At 39.6% G+C, this 15,226-nt stretch overlaps 1 protein-coding gene across 2 annotated transcripts in view; it reads left to right on the top strand.

Annotated features, from left to right (window-relative positions):
- LOC118231242 (zeta-sarcoglycan-like) overlaps positions 1 to 15,226 on the top strand; it is a 232,551-nt gene that overhangs the window by 172,846 nt on the left and 44,479 nt on the right. For both annotated transcript variants that reach the window (XM_035424887.1, XM_035424886.1), the window contains one exon: positions 11,153 to 11,254. In XM_035424887.1, coding sequence (XP_035280778.1) covers positions 11,153 to 11,254 — 102 coding nt within the window. The remainder of the gene's footprint in view (positions 1 to 11,152; positions 11,255 to 15,226) is intronic.

The raw sequence follows: 15,226 nt of genomic DNA, 5'->3' as shown, positions 1-15,226 counted from the left end.
TGCATGATAGATAGCTGGAGAAGTACTTCAATTACAAGGTAGATTACCAAACTGTTCATCTAGGTAAATAGTTTATCACATTTAAATGACAAGTTAACTTTAGAAATTCTCTGCAATATTGCCCACAATGATTACTTGAGTTTGGACTCCAAAAAATAAATTAAAAACCTTGTTGTGATCAATGATGTTTGATAGAACAGCAGTGAACCTTTGAACTTTACCATTCTAGGTTCTACATTTTATATACTATGTTTTGACTTGTGCCTCCTTGTTGCCAGATGCAGTCACAACTGGAGACTATAAATGGTACTACTTCAGCCCTAATGATGATAGCAATTATAATAATGAGGCTTGTTTTTTGTCAGGGTTAATTCTGGCTCCTTTGAAGTGAGTGGCACTATGTTTTAATTCCTGGGTGATTGGTTGTATTTTGATCTTATTTCTCCTTTGATGGGTCTATGCATGCAAGAACACAAGACAAGCGTAGTGAAATATAGTCAAAGAACTGCTGTTTGGACTGGATTGGTACCGTGGGAGCACTGGAAATGCCATGAACATGATAGCACCATTTCACCCTTTCAGCAATTGAGCTGATCCCAACATTTCTGAGCAAACTCAGATGAAATCTGGCCGTACTAGTCCAGTACGAATTTACATCTCGAGTCTTTTTTCCATTGTGATCCAGGCTTAATAAAATAAATACATACATCTGTATGCATTATCCCGGTAGCAAAATATGTTTCATTCATTTTTTCCCCTTAATATATTCAATACATGAAGCAATTAAATAGATGGAAGATTTATGATGTGTTAAGCAGATGTTAGACATTGCGATATAACCCTGGGCTCATTGTATTGCTGAATTATACCCCTATGTAAACAACGGTAAAACATCTGTTTGGCAATATGGCATACGTATTTCCTCAGCAGTTGAAAAAAAAGTCCCGGTACATTATGCAGCATGTGTATTCGGCAGACCTGGGTCAAATACATATTTGTTTTGGATTCAAATACTTTTCTACGCTTTACTGATCTCGTCTGGCATATTGGAAGCAATGAAATACTCTCAGAAAGTGCAAACCCCACCTTCTGGTCATGTTGGCAGCCTCAATTACACCAGGCAAGATCAATAGAGCACAGAGAAGTATTTGAATCCGAAACAAATACGTATTTCACCCAGGTCTGGTATTCAGGAAGTGGTTACCTTTTAGAAAACATTTGCATGCTTAAGTGCAAGAAAATGTAACTGCAAGACGCTAAGCAGACTACCAGCAATGCCCTAGCTTTGATGTAACATGGGTTTGAGTTCCACATCGCTTTTGAAAAGATAAGTACAGCAAGACCTTTTTAAATATAAACTGTAAGGTGTCTCCTCCATCCACAAGCTAAAGTTATTTGGTCATTAGAGCTGCAGTTCTGAGGTACGATTCACTCACTTTTATATTCCTTTTGCCCTTTATTATTATTTCAATGGTGATGCCTACAGTATGTGAGAGACCGCACAGACCACTCTGAATCTATAACTATACATTTTATGGCGCTGTGTAAGACCTGAAGCGAAAATTAAGAATACATTTGGATGTATGCCATGCCTTAATCAATCAGCAATCATATTTGCTTTGAAATGTAATTTTTCCACATATGTGAACCTTAACCGGGAGCCATTTACCAGTGGCTATATATGCATGCAGTTGCATACAGTCAGGGCTTAAACTACATTCACGTCCTTTATTTGAATATACAAAGGAACCGTGGGGTTTGTTAATGTAATAAAACATGAAATGACCCCGGTCATTATGACTTATCCTGGTTCCAGGAATAGCAGTCGTGGGAGTTGGAATCAAGCTAGTGATAAGTAGGCTCTCCCTCCCTCCCCCTCTCTCTCTCTCTCTCTTTCTCTCTCTCTCCCCCTCTCCCTCCCTCTCTCTCTCTCTCTCCCTCCCTCTTTCTCGCTCTCTCTCTCTCCCTTCCTCTCTCTCTCCGTCTCTCTCTGTTGCTCTCTATCTATTTCTCTCCCTCTCTCTGTTGCTCTCCCTCTCTCTTTCTCTCTCTCTCTCCCTTCCTCCCTCTCTCTGTCTCACTCTGTTGCTCTCTCTCTCTTTCTCTCTCTCTCTGTCTCACTCTGTTGCTCTCTCTCTCTCATTCTCTCTCTCTCTCTCTCCCTTCCTCCCTCTCTCTCTCTCTCACTCTGTCACTAAGTTTCCTCTCACCCGTTCAGTTTTCGAGTGTAACCGTGCTTATCTGTCTAAAAGGTAGACAGGCTTTGAGTCTCGAGCCATCTTTGGTCAAGTGGAAAATGACCTGAGAGATATCAACACCGCTTCTCCGCGGCGCAGCGCCAAAGCCAAATGAGTGCTGGATGCAAGACCAATTACAAGCAATTTAGCTTGTGTTTCACTGAATAAAAAGTCAAATTTAAACTTACAGTTAAAAAAATCCTCTGTAAAATTTTCAGACAGCAGCTGGGAATTGGGATTATCTATTGGTATTAAAATCGCAGTAGGTAGGTATTTTACTGCCACAAATGTCGCAATTCAGTAAATGGTACATGGACTATTATTTCAGACGTCTGTTTCAATATATAGTGTGTTCTTTCAGTTTACAGCAAAGATATATCAACTTGTTTTATAGGATTTAGGTGTTACTAACCATTTTACAGAGCTTAAATTAATGGTCCCACGCAAGTTGCCATGGCGGATGCATATAAAGTATTATTGTAAACATGTCATCATTGCACGTAGACAAAAGACTAGGCTTTGTGTGTATGTGTTTCTTTGGCACAATGTGTGGTCTTTTTAAGCTCCTGTCTGTTTATTTATGTACTTATAAATGTATTTATTTATGTAATTATTTATTTGTTTGTTTGTTTGTTTGAGAAAGGAGGCAGCTTCTTATGAGCTGTATGTGCATGCATATGTGTGCGTGCTTGCGTGCATCTGTGTGTATGTGAGTGTGTGTGTGTGTGCACGTGAGTGTATGCGTGATTGCGTGTATGGGTGTGTGCGTGCATGTTCATGTATGTGTCTGTGTGTGTGTGTGTGGGCTGCACTTCACGTTCTGGTAAACCACCGTTGTGAGATTGAATCATTTGACCTTTGTGCGTCACAGGCAGAATCAGCTGCAGCCCTCCCCCTCTGGGGCCGGTCTGTGACCCCCTCCTCCCCCAGATTGTTACTGAAGTGTAAAAACTTCATCTCTGAAGTATATGATACACACTCACTTTTAAGAGCTTCTATTCCCGTGTTCTGCACAGCCAGAGTGTTCAGGGTGATGGAACGTTCGGCTTAGTTTAAAAATACTAGCTGAAGGGAAAATGATCCAAATATTTGATAAACGAATAAACATTTTATGAGTGCAGGCATATTAAATTTTTATTAAGGTTGAGCCAAAGCAATATTCCTTAAATGTTTGTAGGAATTTTGCTTTTTGATATAAATCAGTGGATGTACTTAAGTTTCTAAAGAATGCAGGATAATTTTGTGTATTCATGCACTGAGCTTTGGAAACAGGTTTGTTTTCTTGACATACTTTAATGGGACATAGGAACAACTGTTTTGGTTTGCTGATTTTGACAATAGGAAATGCTATATTAACAGTCAGCCCCTGCGCTAACTTTGCTGAGAAACATGCTGTTATGTGTGGTGCTTGTAGCCTGTATGCTGTAATACATTTTCCCGTTAAGTTTCTGAGCTGAAAGACCTATAGAGCATACATTAGGGAAAATGTAGCTTCTTTAATAAGGGATTTCATCAGGTCTTGCAGTTTAATTGGTACTTTAGGGTTTGATTCTGACTTGAAAGAGGTACTGTAAATGCGAGACTTATTGGCTACGTTTCATTTATTCATAAGCTGAACATAGCTGAGTGCTTGAGCATTCGGTGTGAGGCATTTGTCACGAGTAAAATGAATTTGGCTCTTCCCTTAAACTGCCTATCGATGCATGACCACATTTGCCAAGGATTTCAATTTCTCAAGCATTTTATCCTTAGAGGGATTTCTAAGAAATGTGTGAGCTCTTAATAAAAAAAATGGCCAGCATGTTACAAAATACAAAATTGAAATCAACATATAATGGCTCAAATACTGATGGTCACTGCCCTGAATCACATGCTTTTCAGTTTATAGCAGAACAGCGTTCTTTTAAAGTAGGTAATGATCTGCATAGCAATGTGCATTGCATATATAAACAGGAATTTTGTTATTATTATCCATTATTTCTACCCACTTATTCCTGGTCAGGGTTGTGGGGGGGCTGGAGCCCAGCATGCATTGGGTGAGAGACAGGTATACATGACAGGTTGCCAGTTCATCCCGGGCCCCACACACCGTTTACTGAAACACTCACACCTATGGGCAATTTAGAGTCTCCAATTAGCCTAGCCTGCTTGTCTTTGGACCCACGCAGACACAGGGAGAACATGCAAACAGGACACGAGCCATATCTCTATAATGCTTTGATGTATTGATGCCAAACGTGGTAGCCCTCTACCTAGTCATGGAGTGTTAAGGGCACCCATCAAGTTTCATGAAATTTGGCCACTTGGGGGTGCTATACCAGAAAAAAGCTGTAAATGGCAATTCCTCTGGAACAGAAACAGATATTTCAACCAAACCTGTGGACCATTGCAGTAAAGGATACTAGCTGCCAAACAATGGAGCGTTGGTGCCAGCCATTTAGTTTTTCAGGCACCTTGGATTTCGTCAAAAACACATTAATCCTCTCCTCCTAGAATTGTGGCCCAATATAGTTATAAATTTAGGTATTATGTCTTTGTACCATTGGCTTTAAGAGTCTTTAAAAGATATTTGCTTGGTTGACAAATTTTGCTGCATTTATGTTATACATTTGGCAGCAAAGTTGCCATAATGGATGAGTGGCCGTATCTCTGCAACACTTTGGTCTACTGGCAACAGTCTTGGTGCACATGCTGGCAATGAGGCCTTGGAGGCACAGACTAGGTTTCATGTAATTTTCCCCCTTGGGGGTGCTATATCTGAAACAAATATTATATGATGATTACTCTGCAACAAATAGAGTTTTCTTGTTGTGGACCATTGCAGTGAAGGATCCTGTGAAATCGTGTAGCTTTTTTGTTGGCCATTTTGTTTTACAGCCATCTTGGGTGCCCTCAGTAGTATCATCAATTTGCTGAAACCCAATTAGCCATATATCAGGCTTCATTGATCCTGCATCAGTGAAACTTGACATTATGCGCATGTCAGAGCCTGGATAGCAAAAGTGTGTCGAAGATGCCACTGTACCCAATGCGCTGAATCAAATGTTTTGTCCGTCATAGTGCTTGGCCCCGTCATTGCTGCTTGCAGCTATATTTATTATTAATATTATTATTAGTAGTAGTAGTAGTATTTCCCTGCCTTTTGCCCAGTGCACGCTGGGATAGGCTCCAGCACCCCCCGCGGCCCTGCCCAGGATGAATGGGTATAGATAATGGATGGATAGTAGTAGTATTAGTAGCAGTAGCAGTAGTATTGTTATTCATTTACTTTTTAAATGATAATTAATTATCATGTTTTTATCCGTGTACATAAGATGCGTAAAAGAGTGATCAAAGATAAGCCTGAACGTGCCAAGAGTCCTGATTCACGTGGGTCAATCTGTGTCTCCATTTCTTATTTTCAAGCTGATTAAATATCTGAGACTGACTGACGTGTTGGTCACTAGTCAGCACCCTGAGCCGACCAGAGGAGGATGGGTTTCCCCCTTGAGCCTGGTTCCTTCCGAGGTTTCTTCCCATCTGCCATAGGGAGTTTTTCCTTGCCACTGTTGCCTTAGGCTTGCTCCTGTGTGGGTTTAGGCCAGGGTTGTCTGTAAAGAGTATTGTGACAACTGCTATAAAATACGCTATACAAATAAAATTTGATTGATCGATTGATTGAGTGATTGATTCAGACACAAAGAGTCTGAATGTGAGGATAATTGGAACGGAGAAGCTCTTTCAGAAAGGACTTGTGTGCACACAAGGAGCACAGCTTAGTCTTCGGCGAGCAGTAGCTATGGAGCACGGCGAATGGTAAAAAAAGAACCCTTGGAACCCTATTAATAATGATCACATGTGTAAGCCATGACCTTGCTCCTCTGGAAACTATTGATTGACTCTCTTAATGAAGCCGAGTTGGGTAGAAAAGTTCTATCCAAGATAATAACAAAAAAGCAGATGCGAAAGCGAAAAAGCTCTCGTATGTGGTGAACGGAATGACCCGGAAAATTATCATGCGGAGAAGCTGCTCTTGACCCTTGACCTCCGGAGGCTCCTGTGCTGGCGTGCCCTCTCTTTATGAAGGAAAGTCGGAGGCTCATTATGCATTCAGTGCGATCAGCATTGTTCATATTTCCAAGAGCACCAGTTTATGGTTTGTTTTCCATTTATTTTCAATGTATTTAATTTTATTTTTTATTTTTTGTATAAACCACACAAGTTTGCAATAGCACCACTTGTTTAAGATCATTTTAAAATTACAAATAACGTACAGAAGCAACTGATTGAATGATGTAATGCAAAATGTTTGTGTCCTCAGGTTAATTACAGCTACTACTGGTAATGAATGAATGAATTAATGAATTCCCATTGCAGAATGGAAGGACTGGCCTCTTTGGAAACCCACATTAATATCATTATTCCAACTGAGTTATTCATAAGTTACAAAACATGCAATAAATTGTTATGGAGCAAATGGCTAAATGAATGATTAAATAAAATCATTATTGGCTGCAAGCTGACAAAATGGAAAGGTTTAAAGAACGCTGTTCTTGTTTCAGTATTAAATAATACAAATAGTGATATATTTGATGATTGACTCTGTTGCCCTGCTCTAAATTGCCGGACAGCTGTTGTAAATATGAAAATTTGATCAAAATTTCTAAATTGGATAAATTGCATTGATTCATCATCAACAGGCATGTAAAACAAGGGAAGCATCTCTAGCTGCCAGCCAGAAATGTACTCTCTTAAGAAAAAAAATGACTGCAGTTGGTTGCTATAAACAGATTTTGTTGAACTGAAGAAGATAACGCAGACACAATATATACAATGCAAGTTTAGGATTTTGCATTCAGGGCTGTTGCATCATAATTGTGTGTGTGTTTACACGAGGTTAGGGAGGGTTCAGAATCTGTGTTTTTATGGAACGAAAGTAAATAGTTGTTTATTTAAAGCAGAAATTCTGCACTGTGAAGGTGCTGGGTATTTTTCCCACCAATCTTGCAGATGGCATATCTGCCATAATAGTGACGGTTTTCATAGCACTGTGAAAATCAATGAATGTTTATGAGATAGCAGCATGTATTACAGTCTTTAACAATTGCATATATATTCTACAACATTAAACTTATTCATTCTCCCACTGTAAATAAGTAGAATAGTTCCTTGAATTTAATGATTTTCCTGTACAAAAAGATGTATAAAGTTTTACAGATTACATTGTTGTATGCTAATTTCTTCTACCTTTTACTTCACCTAATTGTTCCTAAGAAGCTGATTTATATATTTTCTTGCAATTTTCTATTGTAAAAAAAAAAAACATGCAAATTGAAATTATTGTTGTTGAAATTATATGAACACTATGCATTGCTGGCCCCTGTGATAGACTGACGACCTGTCTAGTGTTTATTCCTGCCTCTTGCCCACTGCATGCTGGGACAGACTCCAGCACCCCCACCCCAAACCCCCCAAACCAGCCCCATCCCCCCTGGTGACCCTGACCAGGAACAAGCCATTTAGAAAATGAATGGATGAAGGGATGTACATTGCTGTAGGGTATATTTAAAAAGTATATTTAAAAATGTCTTTATTTATTCCGTCGAGAGAGGGCCCATGTCGATTCAAGTATTCCCGGGGGTATTCAGTATCCTAATGAGTGACTAGTCACTGTCAGATGCGCACTGTGTAAAGATGACCGTGTCCATTCGGGTTTCAGAAAGAGGGAGATTTGTTATCAGGCCTCGCTGTCAATCAGCCAGCGTCCTTTGGGGGTTTATCCACTGCTGTCACTCAAACCTGCTGACAGCTCATGGGGCCGTAAACAGTTTGCAGTGTATAGAGACATTTGAATGGCTGTGCTATGATCTTAGAGTCTGTCTGTTGGAAAGTAGCATTTATATCACCCGTTTACTGTGTGTTGTTTTTAAATGTATGCTTTGTGGACGGTTGTGTTTGGGCTCTGCGTGCAGTTAATGTGTTTTGTGCATTATAAGGATAAACAAAAGAATAACAATCAAGGATTAAAAAAAATAATCCTTTAGAAGCAAACAAAATTTTGAGGGTTTGTCTGGTACAATGAGCAGATTTATTCTTGTTTATTGGCTGTGTGAACGATAGTCACAGCTAAAGGCAAAGACAGTTGCCGCTATGTGATTAGCAATGTCTTTTATTTTCAAATTAAGTCGACAATTTTAATTAAGAATTACAACAGCATTAACAGAAAAAATGTTTAAAGAAAGAACAAAATGTAATCCTTTTGATTTTGATTAAAAATTGCATGCATATTTAAACCAAATTATTGTATTTGGCTTGCAATTATTTCCCACAGGTACTGTATCTTGGGCTAAAATATTCACAGCATTAACTTGACAAAAAACACTGGTTTTCCATATTGATATCACTGCAGGTTTGAACACTTTATACACTGAACGAGAAACTAAACTGTGAAAGAATATTCGCACTGGAAGGGAATGGAGGAAAAGACAATTGGACAGGTGGTATGATAAACATTTAATACCACAGAAATGATGGAAGCAAATTACAGTAATAGTGTTAAACTTAATTGTGACAGCAGCAGTAAAGAAAATTTAATTTGCTCCCGAAGGCAGTGTAGCAGCAAGGTAGAGGCATCAAATGATGTATTTAGACATAAAACATGGATGTCAAACTCAGTGCTAATTCGGTAATATTTACTTGTTAAGACCATTTAAGGAGCAACATGCCCACAGGTGGACCCAGCGAAACAAACTGTCTGAGACAAGAAGGATATCTTCATTATTCAACACAGGTCCTGTGAAAGCAGTCCTTATCCGCTCGCACAGCTCTGGTTACGGTGGTGCTTATCCACTAGTATAGGTGTGTGTGTGTGTGTGTGTGTGTGTGTGTGTGTGTAGTCAGATAGGTAGTTGTGTGGTCACAAATAATCGACAACACCCCCCCCCCCCCCCCCCCCCCAGGCCATATACATGATATGTTCAAAGGTATCTGGATACCCCTTGGTCTGGGGCTATTTTTCATGGTTTGGACTTGGCCCCTTAGTTCCAGTGAAGGCAAATCTTAATGCTACAGCATACAATCACATTCTCGACAATTCTCTGCTTCCTCTGCAGCTTTTGGAAGGCCCTTTGCTGTTTCAGCATGACAATGCCCCTGGGCACACAGCAAGGTCCATATAGAAATGGTTTTGTTGAGAAAGGTGTCGATGAACTTGACTGGCCTGCGCAGAGCCCCGACCTCAACCCCATTCAACACCTTTGGGATCAATTTGAAAGCCAACTGCGACCCAGGCCTGATCGCCCAATCAGTGTTCATCTCACCAATGCTCTTCTGGCTGAATGGAAGCAAATCTCTGTAGCAATGCTCCAATATCTAGTGCCAAGCCTTTCCCAGAAGAATTGAGGTTGTTATAGCAGCAACGAGCGGGCAAACTCCATATTAATGCCCATAATTTTGGACGCGATGTTGGATATCAGGTGTCCACATACCTTTGGCCATTTAGCGTAGTTGCATACACCACAAGTTATAAACACATCACCCTTAGTGGGGTCAAATAATTTTTAATTTATAAATCATCGAAGTCAAACTGAAGTCCTGGAGGGCCCTGTGGATAGTCTGGTCTTTATCGACATTAATTATTCAAGACGTAATTTAAGTTGATAATTTACTCAGTAAAATGATTTTCCTATTTTAAGCTGTTAAATTTCAAACTGGCTGTAATAATTGTACTTTTCCCCGGTTAATTGAATAATAACACCAGTTAAATAATTGTACTTTTCCCCTGTTAATTGAATAATAACACCAGTTAAATAAGGCGATTGCTACAGTGCTTTTTGTATACAGTACATGCCCCTTAGGACATGATACAACCTGATATTAGCTGAAACATGAAAAACTATTTATTGCATATTACATGAATAACATGCTTTACTTTAAGGGTTGTGGTTGAAGTTATCGTCCAGCAGCCGTATTATATAACCAGAAAATAAGTAAGGGATGATGAAACAAGAGGCTGGGCATTATGTAGTTTGACTGCCCGATGGTAGTAAATTTGCCTCCGGCAATTTCCCTCTGCTAAGGGCATTCAAACTGCATACTGGAATGCCTAGCCTCTTAGTCATTATCCTGCTTATACAATGGCTTACCAACAAAAAGCATTATTATAATCAAAATGGGCATTTCAAAATATGTGATTCTATTGCGACGGAAACGTTACTTAAGTATTCCAGTAAATATCCCAAACCCTATACCACTTAGCAACGAGCACATTGTTCTAGTCCCTCTCACAGCTGGATTAGATTTGGTTCGCTTTTAGGTCAAAATGGTCACATAGCATGTTTTTTTTTTTTTATCAGCTAGCTAGCCAACTATTGAATTATATTCAGAACAGAGGCTAAATTATAGACATAGTAAAACCATACTGCCCAATTCAAAAGTGATCAGATGTGTTATGAACGTGTAAACAGAAAAAAAGCAAATGGGATTGGATGGATCGGATCGGGCATAGCCATTTATAACAAAAAAACATAATTGTCTATGTTTGCTTTGTTGACTGTTGATGTGCGTTAATTAGAACTGTGATTAAGCTTTTGTCGGTGCAACTTCATAGCTTCATGGCTTTATGGAGAAATAATCTGCATGTCCCAGAGAGAACTGAGTATTCAGATATTGTATAATCTGATGTAAAACATGTTGGGTGTGTGTGTGCGTGTGTCTGTGTGCATCTGTCTGTGTGTTGTTGTGCTTGTCTTCGCTTATATGTATGTGTGTCTGTTTGTGCGTGTGTCTGTAAGATTCATTATGTCGAATTGCAATTCCTTGGCCTTTTCCTCATTTTTTTTTTGTCCGAAATGAATTTCTGCCTTGATTTGACTGGCATTACCTAATTCTTTTATTTCGGTTCTTTGATTAGATTTCCCCCCCTTTCTTTTTGGCAGGAAGGAATGGGCAATCTTCGAGTAAACAAAGAAGGAATAAGACTGGAAGGCATATCTGAATTTCTCCTCCCCCTGTATGTTAAAGAGATACAGTCAAGAAAGGTAAGCACGATGTTTATATTATTCCATATGTGATGAGCTGTTCAAAGATCCATGTACATTTACTATAACTTAGAAGGCGCCGTTTTGAAATATTGTCATGTGAGTTCAGTCTTTGTAGACTGTTTCCCAAAGGACTCCATTGACCTGATATGGACGCCATGAATAATGGGACATTAGCATACTTGTGCTAGATGTCACAACCAGTTCTTTCTGTTAACCATCATTTGATAAAGGACTTGCAGGCATGATTTGCCTTGTCATCCAGTTTTGTTTTGTTTGTTGTTTTTTTTTACATTGGAGTTCAAAGACCAAGCAATTTGTAGGTATTACGGATACTGAGAGAAAATTAAATCAACAGACGGAAGTCAACAGACATTTAATTTACATTTCTGAGATAATAAAGGAAATAACAGTGAAAAAAAAAACAAAATAATGCAAGACTGGATGCTTTCAAACTTATTTCTTCTGCTGAAGCTTGATGGACAAGCTGCTATCGTCTGGATGGTTCAAGTGGTGAAATTAGTGTCATTTTCAATATTTTGCCAAGATTAAATGAACTGTTTCTCAGGGAAAATGATCAGTTGTAAAACAACTCTGACAGAGATTATATTGGTCCCCTAGGATTCACATGTACTCCATTTGAGTTAAAAGTAATTTGCTGTATTACTGAGTTCAGATGGTGAAGGAATCTACAGAATACCAGAGTTATGCAAGGCAGAGGATGTGTCTGATGCTTAATGAAATTTCTTACTGAAGTTCCATCTAATAACACGAGACAGTACTGGGTCACCGTGATCCTGCTGCAGCTGGCTACTTGGATAAAAAGTCATTTCTGGTGACCTCAGACGTGAGAAACAAGACAGCTTGTTCTAAGATGAAAATGATAATGTGGCTCTCCAAAGCTACCGAATGGTTTGTCCGAGTGCCTGTATTACAAATGCGCCACATTAGATTCAGGACGGAGAATGCCGTGTAGTGTAACCAGTTAGCTGCCTATGAAAAGGACATCGTGTATTTCTGTTATGTTGGTTGCAAAGGCCGAAGGTGCCTGTTCCAGAAGGAAATAATTTTTTCCAGCAGCAACTAGAGAGTGACCGCACATAAAATCAGAGTAACAAGACTTTCAAATGACACACATGACAATAACACCCACATGAACGACACTTGCAAAAAATCGGTTCACTTTAACCCAAGGTATTAAGTGTATGAGCCTTATTCAGATTAATGGGAATGCTCGTGAAATATGGATCTTTTTATGTGATGGAAATAAATATGTAATAAACAATGTCAGATTTTATTGAATGGCTTTCATGCATTTATAGCTCACTAGAGAAGACCTAGGAGAAAACCTTATTGAATTAAAGGTTTAACATGTATTGAAAGTTCATAGTCCCTTTTTGTTATTGAGAGGCACTTTGGTTACCACATGTGAATTGCTGATGTTTTTCAGCACAGAGCTCAGTGATGGTGCAGCATAATGGTTAGGGGCTCGCCCAAGGTTGCAGGCTTGCACTGCCATTTTACCATTGCTGCAAGAAAATATCCAGCTGCTGGATATTATATATATAGGCTATATATATAAAAAATAGTGTACGCTGCATATGTCAGTATGGATGAGAGCAAAAGGTGAAAGCCTAACAAATATGCCCCCGACACTGCATGAATAACTATGAGATGTTGTTCTTTAAAGAGAATCATCCTGCTAAGGCTCATCTTGTTAAGGTACTGTTCTAGTGTGTGGATGGTCCCCACTGTCTGTAGTGTGTGGATGGTACCCACTGTCTTTAATTTGTGGATGGTCCCCACTGTCTCTAGTTTGTGGATGGTCTTCACTGTCTGTAGTGTGTGGATGGTCCCCACTGTCTCTAGTTTGTGGATGGTCCCCACTGTCTGTAGTGTGTGGATGGTCCCCACTGTCTCTAGTTTGTGGATGGTCCCCACTGTCTCTAGTTTGTGGATGGTCCTCACTGTCTGTAGTGTGTGGATGGTCCCCACTGTCTGTAGTGTGTGGATGGTCCCCACTGTCTCTAGTTTGTGGATGGTCCCCACTGTCTCTAGTTTGTGGATGGTCCCCACTATCTGTAGTTTGTGGATGGTCCCCACTGTCTGTAGTGTGTGGATGGTCCCCACTATCTCTAGTTTGTGGATGGTCCCCACAGTCTCTAGTTTGTGGATGGTCCCCACAGTCTGGTATCAGATCCAAACCGTGACCCTGTTGACTGGCCCGAAGCCCTGCGCGTTGATGCTTAATCGTCCCTAGCGTAGCCCAAGGAAGGAAGTATTTCAGTGGACCAGGACGACAGCATGTGCGTCATCCAACGGCAGTAACACCTGCCAGCCAGGTGGGGGCCCGTAAACCCACCTGTTAGGGCCCAGGTGGAATCCAGCCGCGTCGATGGCCGAGGTCGCAGGTCACGGCAGATGACCTCTTGCACCCGGCCCACCTGTGCGGCAACACTCCTCAAGGCCTGGTCCCTGCTCTCCTTCTTTTCTCTCTCCGTCAAACAAACCCGCATGATGACACTTTCGCCGACACTGAGGCAATCTCCCCGAACATCTGGTCGTTAAGTTCGTCAAAAGTTTCCTAAGTCGTGGGTAATCCTGTGATCCATTGGCACGCGGGGCCTGTGCTGCTGCCAAAGGCCTTTATAATTGTCCCTCACGGGAGGCAATGAGAGGGAAAGAACGCTTTTTGTTTTTCTGCCATCTTAGCCACAACAATCCCAGAAGGTGACAAATATTCAACAGCCTGGGATTTATGGCTTTTTTATTTTATAAATATCTTAGGCTTTCCCCGTGCACTTAACATGAAATTCCTATTTATGCTTGAAAGTATATCAGACAGATATAACTGATAACAGTACCTGTATGAGCATTTAATGCTATTGCTTTCAATATATTTCTATCATTCATAAAAATGTATCAGTAAAACCTATAAATTTTAATAAAGGCATTATGTTATATGTGTTTTTCGTTTGGCAGGCAAAATAAGAAAGAATTAAGTTAATGTAATGTCGGTCAGCACCATGAATCCATAACCACTTTAGGCTTGTTTTCTTGTTACATTTCTTAATGTCTGTTCATTGTGTACTTAACGCTAAACAACTTAAATTTCATTTAAAAAAATCTCATCAAAATTCAAGCAGTGGTGTGCAGTTCATGAATGTTAACTTTTAACGAGGACGATGGGAATTGGTTCAGAAGTACATATTAACAAAGTTTAAAGCGATGCATTTTATAATATTAGTGTTTTCCAAATAGCCTAACAAAAGCATGACAAATATTTGGTTTCTATATTTACCAACCTAAATTTCCAAAAAGAAACCTCTCACAGACATACAGCTAATAACCTGTATCCTAGGTAACAATTTGGTGCCGCTATCCATGAATAGCATTTTCCAAACAACATACTGTACTTAGGTCAAATTGCAGTTGTGATTATATCTGTAAAGCACATAACAGCCTGTCAAAGCTTCATAATTGCTTATGATTTATGGGGGGAAAAGCTGTTTTCGTGTTTTGGTAGGAAAAATATATTTCATGCCATCAGGAAGTAAGATTAGTGCTATGATTAGTTCTGATCATTAGATCACTGCTACGCACAGTGCTAGTCAGTTATAGATCAATTTAAAAAATAATAACTTTTGAACTTTAACTGCAATGCTCAAATTACCTAATGCAATCATTTGCAGTTGCAGCTGCATATTTGCTGCAATTAACCTGGCAGTGGATAACCAAAAAAAGAAACTAAAAGCATATGTGTCACTGATTGCAAACTAATTAAAGTGCTTTATATTTTAACATTTAGATAAATTGCACTCACATCTATTACATAGTAAAAACATTATTTAAGTTGGGCGACATTAGAATGAGTGGTTATTCATTGTTGTCATAAAGGAGGGCATACTACCTTACTTGAACTCACGCTGGAAAACCTGTTTTTAAAAGCCTTCTCTGCTATTTGCTTCTATT

The sequence above is a fragment of the Anguilla anguilla genome, chromosome 7 (assembly GCF_013347855.1).
Source record: "Anguilla anguilla isolate fAngAng1 chromosome 7, fAngAng1.pri, whole genome shotgun sequence".
Classification (NCBI taxonomy): Eukaryota; Metazoa; Chordata; class Actinopteri; order Anguilliformes; family Anguillidae; genus Anguilla; species Anguilla anguilla.
Note: the sequence above shows the minus strand (reverse complement) of the source record. Positions and strands in the feature narration are given on the sequence as shown.